The sequence below is a fragment of the Mustela putorius genome, unplaced genomic scaffold (assembly GCF_011764305.1).
Source record: "Mustela putorius furo isolate JIRA1106 unplaced genomic scaffold, ASM1176430v1.1 tig00000785_pilon_pilon_pilon, whole genome shotgun sequence".
Taxonomy (NCBI): domain Eukaryota; kingdom Metazoa; phylum Chordata; class Mammalia; order Carnivora; family Mustelidae; genus Mustela; species Mustela putorius.
Genome location: NW_025421480.1, coordinates 10294327 through 10309276, shown reverse-complemented (window position 1 = coordinate 10309276; position 14950 = coordinate 10294327). Strand labels below are relative to the sequence as shown.

At 43.5% G+C, this 14950-nt stretch overlaps 1 protein-coding gene across 6 annotated transcripts in view; it reads right to left on the bottom strand.

Moving 5' to 3' along the window:
• Nucleotides 1–4663: 4663 nt before the first annotated feature.
• TRAF5 (TNF receptor associated factor 5) overlaps nucleotides 4664–14950 on the bottom strand; it is a 46105-nt gene continuing 35818 nt past the window's right edge. For 5 of the 6 annotated variants that reach the window (XM_045084688.1, XM_004756850.3, XM_013058458.2 and 2 more), the window contains 4 exons: nucleotides 13102–13194; nucleotides 8602–8742; nucleotides 7054–7222; nucleotides 4664–6400 (listed from right to left, as the gene is read on the bottom strand). In XM_045084688.1, coding sequence (XP_044940623.1) covers nucleotides 5823–6400; nucleotides 7054–7222; nucleotides 8602–8742; nucleotides 13102–13194 — 981 coding nt within the window. In that variant the 3' untranslated portion in view covers nucleotides 4664–5822. The remainder of the gene's footprint in view (nucleotides 6401–7053; nucleotides 7223–8601; nucleotides 8743–13101; nucleotides 13195–14950) is intronic. The other variant, XM_045084690.1, reaches the window with a different exon arrangement.

The following is a 14950-nucleotide window of genomic DNA, read 5'->3' as shown; positions in this document are numbered from 1 at the left end:
GTAGTTTGGAAGTTATATGTTCAATTTTTATCTAGTGGTTCTCTTATTATATTTTAGTTCATTAAATTCCTATTTTTATATAAACATATGGAGTTTATCAGCATTTTTATGAGGTGTCTTACCTACTGGTTAAGAGTAGAGACTCTGAAACCAGATCACCCTGATGCAAATCCTGGCTTTTCCACTTATTAGCTGTGTGACCTAGAGCTTACTATATACCTTCTCTGCGCCTCAGTTGCCTCATCTGTAAAACGGGGATAAAATAGCATATACCTGATAAGATTATTGTGCAGATTAGTGTGTTAATGTACAATTAATATGTAAAATTCTTAGGACACTGCCTAGCACGCAGCACGTAGATCTCTCTAATCACTAGGTTTTTCCACCTATGAAATGGCATAATACCTGCCTAGCAGATTTGTTATAAAGATAACGCATTAGTGTATATATGTTATTCAGTTTAATAAAATGAGTACCTTCTACGCACTTGAATTACCATGGTTTTTGGCTTCAAGGAGTTCATGATTTAGTAAGGACCCAGACACAGTGGAGTATGACATAACCTTACTACTGTTCCCATGTCCTCTCCTGTGCCCTTCTAATCTATGTCCCACACAGAGCAGTTTCAGAACTCATTAATCAGACCATGTATTCCCCTGCCAAAATTATTTCCACTTCTGTTACACTTTACATAAACCACAGTCTCCATTGACTTTAACACTACACTCTGGGTCCTGCCTCCTCTTCTGATCTCATCAAGTGGCACTGTCCCCTCTTCTGGAGACTCTTACCACGCAGGCTTCCTCTCGGTTCCTTAAACCAACCCTCTCATTCCTCGGTGCCCTCTGCCCCGAATTTTCATCCCACCTACGCTGACTCATCATGGCAGACTCATCTTTCAGGTCTCAGCTTGGCTCAGTCAGGTTCTTAGTTACAGACAACAGAATCCACTCCGGCTGAGAGCGGGTCTTGATCAATATTGCACAGCCCACAGAGTCCCCAAGAAGATCAGCAGCCAGACATGTCCACTGCTCCCGCCAGCGCTTGTCACCAACACAACTTCCACAAACACGGGCTTCGAAACTCAGGACTCTCCCTCTGGGACGCTCGCCACTCTCACCACCGGTTAGGCAGAGTTTTTGGGGGGCACATTTCCTTCTTTGTCTAGCAAATCTTTCTTGCAACAATAAAGTTGAATCTTTCTGACTTCATCTTTCAAGTTGAAGTTCTGTGTGACCATGCCTAGGTCACCTCTGCTTGGGTTGCAAAGGGGGTCCGGAAGCAAGTCTTCTCACAGGAAACTCTTCAGGTATTAGAGGGATGTTCAAAAGTCCTGGACATTCCGAGAACCTGTCACATGGACACTAAATATCATGTTACCTCAGCCAAAGGCCTTCCCTGACAGCCCTCAGTTATACACATACTCTCCCCAGCCTGGCCCCATATTCTTTCACTGTGCTCCGCCATCTTCTTCAAGGCATTTACCACAGCTTCTATTGTCTGTTGGTTCAAATGCCTTATAAATGCTGGCGTCAGAGTCTGGTCTCCATGTGGAGTTTCATTCAAGTAAGTGTCAAGCAGCCAAAAATAATTTTAAAATGTATTTCAGTTCTTAACATGGGTCTCTTGGAAGAAAAAAAAAATCATCGAAGGGGATCCAGTCACAATTTTCAACCGTTCTCATAGGTTGGTATTCCTTTCTCTTTGTTCATTCCCCCCAAATCCTCCTGTGCATGCGTGTAGTGTTTATTTGTACATGTTTTCTGCCTGTTCTCTTGCATCAAAGACATTCAAAATGGGTCTGAGAGATCCACCTTTCTCAGGGCACAGGGGGAAGAAGTTGAGAGACCCAGGAGGCTGAGAACATAGACACATTAAGCATTTTGGTTCACTGTGTGTGTCTGAAATCCAGATTATAAATTTTACTAAGACAGGGACACTATCTGTTCTACTTGTGCCTAACGTAAAAACCTGACAAACACATAGCCAATTAACATCTGTTTTCTGGAAGAAAAGAGAAGTCCACCAACTGAAGAACAGAGAAGGTAGTACACAGCACAAAGCAGGAGCTCTTGACTTAGTGAAGGGTCGGTTGAGGGACGTTCCAGGGGTGCGGTGAGAGAGGAGTTTGGGAAGGCATCCTGGAGAAGACGAGGCCACAGCCGGATCATAAACAGAAAGAAGTCACCGTGCAAAGAAAAAGGGAAGGTTAGAGAAGAGTTCCAGGTAGAAGTGCAGCCCCAGCACAGAGAAATCCCAGTCAGCTTGCGCGCTGTTGCTGGAGGTGAGGTAGGGGGCCTGGCAGAAAGCGGGCAGAGGGGCCGAGGCAGGCCCGGGGGGCCTTGTATGCCAGCCAAGGAAGCCTGGCTTTCTCCTGTGGGTGAGGCAGCCGCAGCAGGTAGAGGTAGAGTGAGGAGTCTCTCTCAGATTTTCATTTTAGAGATTACTGGGTGACCGTGTGAGGTTAGATGTGACAGCGACAAAAGAAACAAATAAAAGAGTTGTGTAGCAAAAAATGTAGGCCTTCCAACAGGGCAGTAGTTGAGAAGTAGTGGACAGTAGGGATAGGTCTTAGGGATAAGTTTAAAGAAATTACTTGGAGGTCAGATTTGTAGTACTGGGTGGGTGACTGGATGCGGAAAGGGAGAGAGGAATCTGGAATGGTGTCCAGACTTCTGGCTTGGAGGATGAGATCATTAGCTGGGGTGGAGTTAAGGGGAGGAGTCATGGGTTGGCCGTGGTGGAGAGAGCCAGAAGACCTCCAGTTCTGAAGTGGACTTTAAAGTAGCTTAGGGAGGGCGTCTGGGTGGCTCCGTTGGTTAAGTGTCTGCCTTTGGCTCGGGTCATGATCCCAGGGTCCTGGGGTCGAGTCCTGCATCAGACTCCATGCTCAGCAGGGAGCCTGCTTCCCCCTCTGCCCCTCACCCTCCTTCTGTTCTCTTGCTCTGTGAAATAAATAAAATCTTAAAAAAAAGATAAGGTACCTTTGGCACTTCAAAGATTAGATCTGCAAATTGGATATTTGAGGCTGCAGCTTAAGGCAAAGGCTAGAGGTAGAAACGCTCTTGAGGGGGGAGCAGCTCAGAGGGGAGCGTGGGTTTCGGAGTTGGCCGCGGGGTGCACTGGGAGGGGTTGCTGTCCTCAGAGGGGCGTCTGGTTCTGCCGACATTCTTTTGCCTTCCCACCTTAGCACTGCTCTTCCCTCTGACCATTCCTTCTCCAAATGCTTTGCTGGCTCCTCCTTCCCTAAAATGTGGGGTTTTCAGGTGATTTCGCCACCTGGGGCCCTACTGTGTGGCCATCAGAGCTTTGTCTCCAGTCCAGAATTCTTACGTAAGGCAAAGACCCATGTCTCCGACCACTTTCGAAGAGCAAAGTGGTAGTTGGACTGATTGTCCAAAGGACCACGCAAAGAGGGTGTGGCTCTACCCTTCTGTTTCTCCGCATTCGAGACTGGCACTGTGAACGGACACTGCTTGGGACTATCTCTTGTTTCCCTGAAAAATCAAACTTGGATCAGGGGTTAGAACGCAGGCCTGTTCATATGCATTGATATGCCCCCCCCCACTCTACTTTAATCCTGTACATACCTTTCTCAAGCTTCTTCACTTCCCTTTTATGCCTAGTATATTGTTTTCTCCTCATTATGAATTTAAATCAGACGAAGAAAGAGATAAAAATGTAATTGTTTCTGATAGAGGGGTGGCTGGCTGGCTTAGCTGAAGAGCACACGACTCTTGATCTTGGGGTTGTGAGTTTGAGCCCACGTTGGGTGTAGAGATTACTTAAAAAATAAAATTTTTAAATATTTCTGATATCGAGTAAAAATAACTGCTCTGATCATAAAAAAGGAAAAGAGTTTACTCGGATCCACTTCTTTAAAACAAAAATCATGACTCTCATTTTTGAGAAAGGGATGCTTTTTCCTCTGGAATACCTTGTTCCATGATCACTGCTCCAATGATGAAGGGACTCTTAGCTCATAAGCAAACCATGCCATGACTTAAGCTATTTATGTGGAGAAGCTGGTTAGAACACAAAACCAAAGTGCTAAATTCATTTTAAAATGTTTTCCATACCAGCTACTTCAAACTAGTGATAACAATATGATCTTCTAGTCCCAAGGAGTTGGACTGGATTAAAAACACTGAAAACACGCAGAACCAGTGGGTCAGGCTTTGTGAGCGGTGCTTGTGTGAGGTCAGTCCATTGATCATCACTAGTACCCAAGTTCAAAGGCTACAGTGTGGTTCTTTAGTACGCTTCCATTGTGAACAAATTCTTTGAATTTAAGCCTTTGGCATGGTTTCTGCAATGACGACTCTTTAGCATCTTAAAAAATTTAACAGAAGAGATTAAGAGAGTTCCAATTATTCCAGAAGTTACTGATATAAAAATCACGTTTCTTCTATCCGATTCAACTGTTCAGCAGGTGTAAGGTGCGTGGTCAGCACCTGAGGGAGCTGCATTAAGGGGCTCTCGGCCCATGGCACTTTGCCCTCACGCACTCGAGGGAGCCAGCTTGAGTGTGAGTGAACACTTGGTTGCATAACAGTGACGCGGCTCAGGAAAACTGGGTACTTTTTTGATCAGCTTACGGTTAACAACAGACAGAAGGACTCATTTTGACTTATATATACATCCTGGTAGAGAGACCCACACGGACAGATGTGTAAGAATATATTCATCTCTGTTTTCACAAAGTACTCACAACTTCGACAAGAAAAGTCACAAGTTTATATAAATGCCCATTTTCATACCAATTTGTGAATTCAGAAGTTCTCTCAAAAAGAATAGGAGATACTGCTTTTCGCAATCAGTTTGGGATGAGAATACTTTTGATACCATCGGCATAATCATGGTGTTCTCCCTAGGTTTTAAATTTCCCTTATTCATTTACGACATTTTCTCTGTCATTTGCTAAATTCTGCCCATCCTCATATTAACTTACTATTGTTACAAAATACCTTTAAACTAGGTGTATACATATACAGGTACATATATATTTACTGAACTGAACCTCAGTTGAACCTCAACTGAACTGTTAATACTTGACCTTTTCTGATATATGAAAATAGTTTTTTCACATGGTTGAAACTAATAAAATATGACCTTTAGTTGGATGGTTATATCTCCATTTATATATGTATGTACTCTATCTCTACACACACACACACACACACACGCACGCACGCACGCACACTACACAATCAATGGGAAGAATGAAAATCTCTCTATTCACCAGTTCTAATGCAGCCTTGCAAAACTGTACTTGCTGACCACTGGTGATTTTTAATGAAAATGTTTAGAGGTGTAGTAATTTCCACAAATTTAGCACTAGACCAAATAAAGTCTGGTCCAAACCAGGCCTATTGTCTTTGAAAGCACACCACCCAACTGTGTAATGGGCACAGCCTATCCTGAAAGATGGCTTTTGCAGGCTTATGGTCAGGTCTAGAATCAACAGGCCAAATAATAAAATGCTGGAGCATTTTCAATTCTTCCTCTGTGTCCTCGGTAACATTCCACACAGTGCCTGCTCTGAGACACCATACCAAGCGCCAGTAAAAGAGAGAGGCCCCAGACCCTGCTTTCAAGAAACTTGACATCTTTTAAGAGAGATAAAAATATAAATAATGAGAGGATAGTCTAAGTGTTATAAGTTTCAAACTGGGACAGAGTAAAATGTAAAAGGCAGATAGCGCTTGAGAAGTTTTTCAACTGACTTCAAACATCAGGGGCTACAAGCCCCTACAAATGTGTACTGAGCTCCAGTCCGTCCATGTGATAATCATAGGTCTCCTCCTCCGTGTTTCTGAGGACTAGAGGTCCTCCAGGTCAGTTAAGTCCACAGCCACTTTCAGGAACATGGTGTCGTCTTTGATGTAGGTGTTCTTGGCATTCTCCAAAGTGGAGTGCGCCACGAAGCGGGGACAACCAGACGCAATGTTCATTTCCCCGTCCGGTCTTTTAAAGCTACTGCTGCTGGGGTCGGCCTTGAAGGTCTCCATAATGTGGTTCTTTTTGCCGCTCTGGTCCAAAAGCATCAGGGTCACCCTCTGCCTGAACGGCCACTGCAACAGGGAGTCAAACTCCCCTCGCATCACCACGAAGTACAGCGACAGGTGTGTGCCCTTCCCGGAGCCGTCCCCATTCAGGTAGGCTCTAGCGCAGAGCCGGTAGCCGCACCGGCTGGTGTAGAAGGGCTGGCTGAAGATGGACACCGTGTGCCCGTCCAGCGCCTCCCTCTTCTTCATCTTATAGTCTGTCACCTTCCAGATGAGCTTGCCGTTATAGCAGGCCCCTTCTAGCAGCTTAAATCGTTCTTCATTTTTATTCAGTTGGGCTTTGTGGATATTGATGTGGGCATCGTGTTTGCTAGTCTCCCCTTCCAGAACAACTGCGAAGGGGGGAAAAAAAAAAAGATACCACAGGCCTCAAAGCTGTCTTTAGAAATTGCCCGAAGTGGAATTCTGGTATCTGAAGAGAACTGATAAAATTCTGACATCCTAAAGATGAATCAAATTCATTGTCCACCAATGGACCCTTTGTATTAATAGTTAGCTCAATAAATCCCGTGTCTTGGCAAGAGTAGAGAAATTCATACTCTTGAACAGAAGCTCACCAAAGTGTAAAGGAGATGCCCAGCATTGAACTAGCGTGCATTAGCAAGGTGAGGCTCATTATTTAATCACTGGAAGGCTTTTAAAGAGCCAAACCCTTTTATATTTTTCTATACTTAAAGTTTCCACCACATCTCTCTCTCTTAGCTTTCTCATTACTTGCCACTCTCCTAAAAAACCACCACTCCTTGTTTCTGGAATTTCCTGGCCCATTTCCACCCCCTGCCTATTCCAGCGCCCCCTCATCACCCACTGTCACTCCCACCCCCAACCCTCCCCCGGCCCCGCCCCTGGAGTGGCCAGAGTCTCATGCTGTTCTGTTTCCCAAGTACCAGATTCGGCCATTGTTTATCCTGGACAGCTGGGACTCTCCATCTGGCTAGATGCAGACCACAGAATCATCCAAAGACAAGTAAAACATGACACATACCTAGTCTTTGATCATTGGTTTCTAGCAGAGTAATTTTCTGTTTCACTGTATCAATCGCTTCCACCAAAGCCCTCAGATCAAATTTACTTTGTTGCTGGTTGGCCATCTGCAGTAACTGGCGCACTTGAGCTTCTAGCCAAGCTGACTTGTCAATGTGACTGGAGAGAGCCTTTCAGTACAACATGGATCATAATGTCAAAAAAAAATTTTTTTTTGTTACTATCTTAGTAATTAACTCACTGAAATTAAAGGTTTTCAACTCAAACATTTCAAATTTAATTAATCCACTAATGAAACGAAAAAGGCACAGTCCAGAAAAGTTCAGGGAGGATCACAGAGAGATGAACTTACTATCTTCCTCCCCGACCCAGTCCCAGCTCCTCTTCCAAATCGTTGAACTTCTCTTCATCTGACTTTGACTCCGCCCTCAATTTCTTGCCATTTGGTTCTCTAACCTACGTTTGTATCTCTGTTCTGTTGTCTCTCCCCTTGCCTTACAACTGCCTTCTTAGAGGCTACTCTCCTGATCCATTCCCACTCTGCTAGAAGGCAGAGAATGAGCTGGAAGGAGACCCACCCGTTGGGCCGGAGCACTAGAGGGGGTAGGAAGTGCCCTGAGGGAGGGCTTGAACTTGTGATTGTTCTCCACGGATGGAAGAAATTGAACAGAACTAGACTTGTGTTAGCCCCACCCCGCCTTGCCCCTCAGTTCCTTAACTCTGAAGGGTTTCTGGGTTAGAAAAAGGTCAGAATTGAGCTAAAAACCATAGGAAGGATTTCCTTCTTTTCTTTTTTTTGGGTAGGCAGGGATTTCCCCCCTTTTTTTTTTTCTACACGCACACACACACACACACACACAAGTATAGAAAACACATGGGCTGCATTTTTCTGGGAGAGTCTACATTTCAAAAATATAACCCATACCCATGTCTTAAAATCTTTTTCACTATAAATTTTGTAATTACAACAGAGACAATACTCATCAGAAATGTGTTTATGGTTCTTTAACCTTCACGATTTGCAAAATCATTTTTGCTATATTTTAGTGTTGCTTAAGGCATCTTCTTCCCAAGGGAATGAATAGTTTCACTTTGTTGACTGCAAAATGCAGAACTATAGATTCTCTCAAAGAATTTGCCACCAAAGGACTAATACTGGCCCAGTATTAATTACAACCCCAATTGCCCTAAATTATATAAAAGTATTATATCAATGTTACATGTACAGACACTGTTAAATATTGGGGTTATGTGAAAGAAGATCTTTATTCTTACGAAATACACTGAAGTTTGTAGGGATAAAGGGCCCTGATATACACAGCTTACTCTCAAATGGTTCAGAAAGAACACACAGAGAGACGGACAGAGATATGGGACAAAATGCTGACAATGAGCAAATCTGAGAGAACACAGTCATTTTTAAGCACTAGCTTATCTTTGTAGATTTTCTTTACATTTGAAATTATCTCCATTTAAGAAGTTGTAAGAAAAACTTGGACTGCCAGTTGAAGGCTAAATCTTGGCTATGAGTAGAGAGGCCGTTTCTCACCTGGATGTTTGAGAGGAAGCTTCCATTTTTGCCAAACAGCTGTGCAAACTGCTTGAACTCCTTTTCGAATTTCTTTACAGTTTCTGCTAGCTGCTGGATTTTACTTTCTTTCTGCTCTAGGCTCTTATATAAATCAGAAATCTAGTAACAGGAATGTGAATGAGATCATTTAAATGCATGGATACAAATTAAAATAATGTAAATATATGTCTAGGAAAATATTGCAGGTAAGAAAGTGTTTCTAGAAAAATATATACACATATATACATTTTTAGAGTCTCCTATATAATATCTTCGGGCACTTCAAAAAAAAAAAACAAACAAACAAACAGATGCACAGATTTCTCGCCAGCCTTTTCTATACTTAACCCGCTCTGATGGTTCATCTAACGACAGTGACATCACTTGACTAAATTTTCAGAATTGGTTCTCTTCATTCACTCAGAGCGCACTTGTAACAACCACAGAGTACCAATCACCACATCACAATAGATGCTCTCTGCACAGTATCAGTAGTAACAGCTGAAATGTGCTGAGTGTCTGTCCTACCCTTATATTCATTAGCTCTTTTAGTACTCAAAGAACCCCATGAGTGGGGTATGACTATCAGTGCCATTTTACAGACAAGGAAACAGAGGCAGAGAGTTTAAGTAACCTGTACAGCATACAGCTAGCTTAGCAAGTGGTAGGCAAATCATGTTATGCTCTTAGAATCTGTAACGTATTGGAGGGAAATAACCAAAGCCTTAGTGTGAGCCGAGACGGCTCTTCTCATATACCCTAATCCATTCAGTCATCAACACTTACCAACTTCGACTTCCAACACGCAACAAAACGAACACGACTCTTATATCCACTTCTTGTTTCAACTTATTTCAACGCCTGTTTTAGCCTTCATTATTTCTCACCTGGGCTGTGACCACAGATTCCCAACTGGTCCTACACCATCCCTCATGGTCCTTCCAGAAGGGAAACTCTATGGGAACTGGGACACGGGTCCCACGGTTCACTGTAACCCTAGGAACTGGTCTGGTGCCCGGCATCAGCAGGTGTTTGAGACATATTTGTTAAGTGATTCTATGAATGAACGATGCTCTCCCTTTCTTTAGTCTTGTTTTCCTCAAATTCATCCTCCATGCCGCAACCAGAGTAATATGGAGGGACGAATGTCGTCTTGTCACCGCCCCCTCTTCCTTGACTATGAGGCTAGTTACACGCCCTACATGATCTGCCCCTGGCTACCTTCTCAGCCTCCTGCCCAACCACGTTCCACATGTGCCCTGCCCAGCAAGACTACACACGTCCATTGTCCATTGGGTCCTGCTTCCTCCGATGCTTCTTTCTCCATCTAGAAACCACCAATTTTTCAGTCCCCGCTCAAGGGCACTTTCTCTCAGAAATATTTCCTCACCGGTACCACCAAGCTAGGTTGTCTGTCAAATTCCAAGACCCCCTGGCCACACTCTAGCACGAAACTTACCCTCATTACCCGTATTGCTTTCTGGGGTTGTTTCGCTCCTTTTCCTCCACTAAACTGTTGAGGCTACATCTCACTCAATTCTTCTTCCCCAAAGTCTCGCACAGTGCCTGGCCCCCAGAGGGCATTTGATACACGTTTATAAGAGAATACACAAATGGCTGCAACGACCGTGTGATCTCTGGCCCCGGAACCTTCCAGGTCGACCCTGAGAGCTGACTTCCGCCTCCACGGCAGACCTATCTTCCTGATGGAAAGTAAACCTCGGTGTTTACTCTCCTTACCCTCTCCTCTCCTCTTCCTCCTGTTCCGGTAGTGCCCATTTCAGGTAATAAGTACCATGTCCTCCACCTATTCTAGACTTACAGCTTGCCATTCTGACCTCTCCCCGTGCCCTCCCCATCCCCACAGACACCGCCTCGGCTGACTGTCACCATCACCACCAGCACCGCCAGCTGCAGGAGCTTGCCTTCGCCTAAGGCAAGCTGTGTGATAATGGCACTTACGATAATGGCATATGATAACTGAGCTGCTTATGATAATGGCACTCAACGGAGTTTAAATATATTGGCTCACTTAACCTTCACCACAGCCCCGTTTTATGAATGAGGAGACAGGAAAGAGAGAGGGTAAGCAGCTGGTCCAAACCCAAGGGCAAGTAAGGAGCCAGGTCTTGAAAGCAGGTGTCCTGGCTCTGGAGTCCCCACCCCACCCACTGCCAGGCTCCCCCGCTGCACTGTCTAGGTTAGTACAGCATCCCGCGGCCCGGTCCCCTGTCCTCACACTCTCTCTCCCTCTATCCATCTTCTATGTTATGACCAGCTGTCTTTTTTTTTTTTTTTTTTTTTTTTTTTGCTTTGAGATTTTATTTATTTATTTATTTATTTATTTGGGAGAGAGCAAGAGAGCATGAGTAGGGGGAGAGGCGGAGGGAGAGGAAGAAGCAGACGCCCCACTGAGCGGGGAGCCCAATGTGGGGCTCGATCCTAGGACCTAGAGATCAGGTCTTGAGCCGAAGGCAGACGCTTAACAGACTGAGCCACCCAGGTGCCCCACAGCTAGCTTACTTTTTAAAGCCAAACAAATAATTAGGTGGCCACGTACTGGTCCTTATCTACCCCAACTATCCAAAAGTTCACATAATGCCACTTTGCTTTTATGAAAGATGAATGTTAGCACCTGCTCTCACTAACCAAAAATCAAAAAGGATTTCCACTTTTAAGAAATCGTAACTGCTTCTTTGCTTTACACCCCTTCAGCTTATGAACAGTTTCATAGGATGGCTCTGCTTTTCCATAGTGGAGGAAATCTGTATTTTCCCATTTTAAACCTCCATTATTAGCTTCCTCTTATTGACAAATATTTGGCCCTTAAATCCCTTCTGAGAACAAGGCAGAATATGAATGAATAAAAAAATAATCAAATGGGGGCGCCTGGGCTCAGTGGGTTAAGCCTCTATCTTGGGCTCGGGTCATGATCCCAGGGTCCTGGAATCGAGCCCTGCATCCAGCTCTCTGCTCAGCAGGGAGCCTGCTCCCTCCTCTCTCTCTCTGCCTGCTTCTCTGCCTACTTGTGATCTCTATCTGTCAAATAAAAAAATAAAATCTTTAAAAATAGAATAATAATCGAATGCGTAGTATCTGCAACTTGTTAGCTCACACAGAAGGCCACTGCAATGTGGACCCAACATACCAGTCTCCAGCTCTCCCCCAGCTTACACTCAGGAGCCTCGCCACCCCAAAACCCCCATTCCTTGAACCATCAGCCTCATGCCTCCCTGTCTTTCCTCTTCTGAAATGCCCTCTTTCCACAACATTTAGGCTGACAAATCTTCTCTTCCTTCAAAGTGAAACTCCAATGTGCTCCCTTGAAGAGCCTTCCCCAACTCCCACAGAGGAAAATGCTGCAGCCTCCGTATCCCAGACTGAGCCACAGTGTGTCCTGGGGCACAACATCTTATCTATTTGCACTGTCGTGCAAGCTGTGTCCTCCTTCAGTCAGAATCTCTAGCAACTAACCTCAACTAACCTCATGCCTGCAACTAACCTCATACGGCAGGTGCCTATTGAACGAATGAATGATGATGGATGCATGGGGCGAGTGGTACAGAAAATATTGGGAATGGTTACCAGGCAGAGTGCCCTGTACCAAAGTCACAGTTTAACTGGTCTTCCCAATTTTCTCCAAGATCTGACCTTGAAACTCACACACCTCCTTTAATACAGAACCAGACATCAGAAAATGACTGGCAAAAGTAGAATTCAGCTCCCTCTTTCCTGACACGGGCTTGAGAAGTCTGATCCTCTGAGATGTTCTAACAAAACAATTAACTTTTATAATAATTACTCAACCGAATCAGCATTTACTGAGGTCCATGGTGAATATTCCAGCGACTATGGCAGGCATATGCACACACAATTTCACTTGCTAATCCCAACTCAGTGAATAAAGAGCTCTGTGTGCACCATCGGGCTGCCCAGCTTCTCCGAGGCAGGAGTTAAGACTTACTGCAAAATATATATAACCCATAATGCCTAGAACAGATTTGTCAACTATTGTTTCAGAGTAACACTGGTCTAATTCCAAAACATCAAACACCTACTCTTCACCTACCAGGTGCCAAACATTAACCACAAGGCATGTGGTTAGGCTGTAGAGAGCAAATACAGTATTTCGTGCGGAGCACTGGACTGAGAATCAGGGGACACGGGTTTGCGATTCAATGTTGCAAGTTACTTACAAGTTACAAACTTGTTACAAACACTTACAAGTTACAAACACATCAACATTTCTTTGAGCTTAGTCACTTCATCTGGTGAATGAGAGGGTTAGACCCAAACATCTCAAAGGCACCTTCCAGTTCTAGTGTTCTATACTCCTATGAGTCTGCCTGGCCACTTAGTAGAAAAACATCTACCTCCAGTTGACTTGTACTGAAACCTAGGAGGATATAAAAATACCAACAGTTACCAATCCTAACAATTGCGCTGCCTCCCTTTCCGTGCGAACCCTTGAATAGTTACCTGTTCTTCTAACTGGAAGTTCTTTTCTAAAACCAGAAGCATGTGGTCCCGTAAGGCTGAATGCTCGTGCTCCTGCAGGATCCCCCGTTTATCCTTCAGGAAGAAGAGGAAAAGAAGTCAGGCTGCTGAAAGACTCCAAAAATCAAGGTAGTGGAGGAATATTCCACTAACATAGAAGTGTGACAACTCTGCTTACTTGTCTAAAGGTGGGTTGCAGGAAGAAATAGCCCCTCCTGGTCCCTTTTCCAGCTCTAGGATTCTAAGGTGTCTATGAGACCATTTTAAACTTACAGAAACAGAGAATTGGGCCACGGTCAAATTCTCAAAGCGGATCTCCTTCTGTGCGCTAGGAATCTAGGACTGCAGGTTACATATGGTTATCATCTCTCAACGAGTCCCCCATAAAACTGATCTCCTGGATGGTTAGCTTCAGATCAGTGTCAAGCCCAAGTGAGTTCTGTCTCCTACAGAGCACACATTTCCATGCTGCCTTCTACCAAAGGCCAAAGGTATGCAACCTGATGGCAGTTTCAGTCCGCACAAATTTGTTGCCCTCAAAAATCCAAGGATATGTTTGCTAGAATAAAGGGTGACTTCTTCCCTAATCATTAAAATACTGAGTTGCAAAGTGCCTAGATTACTAGTAAAAGCAAATGTTAGGTGTTCCAGGTGATCCCGTGGACCTATGCATACATTTACCATCAATTTCTCTTCAGTTTAGGATTGGCCCCCCGTCCAGAGAAGAACAAATCTCATCCTCAGCTTTGGTACTGAGGAGAGTTCTAGAGGACAGCCCAACTGGGAGTTTAGAACTAACTGTCAAGATCTCTCTAGAGTTGGAAAGCAGTTCTGTAAATTGTGCGCTAAAAAGGTAAACCTATCGTTTTTGCAGCCAAGATAATCACAGGTTTGATATGTGAAAAGGTATGGACTCTTCACTGATTTCTTTAAAAGGCTCTCACAAATACATTTTCTTCATATAGGTTTTTAAAATAAATGTACGCTTATGTCAAGCAATACACCAAGATATAGAATGAGAAACAAAAGTCTCCTTCTCCCCAACACCACCCCCAATTCCCTAGTCTCTCATTCACCAGAGTCAGCGACGATATGTATACACTTTTAACTCAATGAGATCATAAGCATATTCAGTTTTTAAAAATACATACCTTATTCTTTTTATCAGATGCATTATATTCCAAAATATAAATATATAGAATTATATAGTCAGCACTTCAGTGGTGGGCTTACAGGTTTTTAGTTTTTGGTGTTTTTTTTTGCTATGAAAATTTCTCTGAGTGAGGGTGTTTGTATATGTGTAATCATTGTGTACTTAGAGTATCTGTGAAAATTCCTAGCGATAGAATTATAAAGTCAATGTGTGGATTCACTTTTTTTTTTTTAAATAAAGACATCCTTATTTACTTTTTTTTTTTTTAAGTAATCTGTAAGCCCAACATGGGGCTTGAACTCATGACCCTGACATCAAGAGTCATATGCTCCACTGACTGAGCCAGCCACGCACCCCTCACTTTTCATATATATGTAATCAAACTGCCCTCAAAAAGAGTTGGATATTATAAATTGTATTAATCTTTGTCAATTTGATGGTGAAAGTTGTATTTCTTGTTATAATATATACTTATTTAGGAGTGAGATGGGGTGTCTTTTTTTACATCTATTACTCAGTTGAATTTTTTCTGGGACTACTCATATATTCCTTTGCCTATTTTTCTATTAAGTTAAATAAGCTATTTACATGTAAGAATGTTTGTATATAAAGAAAATGCCCTTTTTGTCTTTTGTCAGATGTTGGAGATATTTACCTCTAGTTTGTGGTTTGCCATTT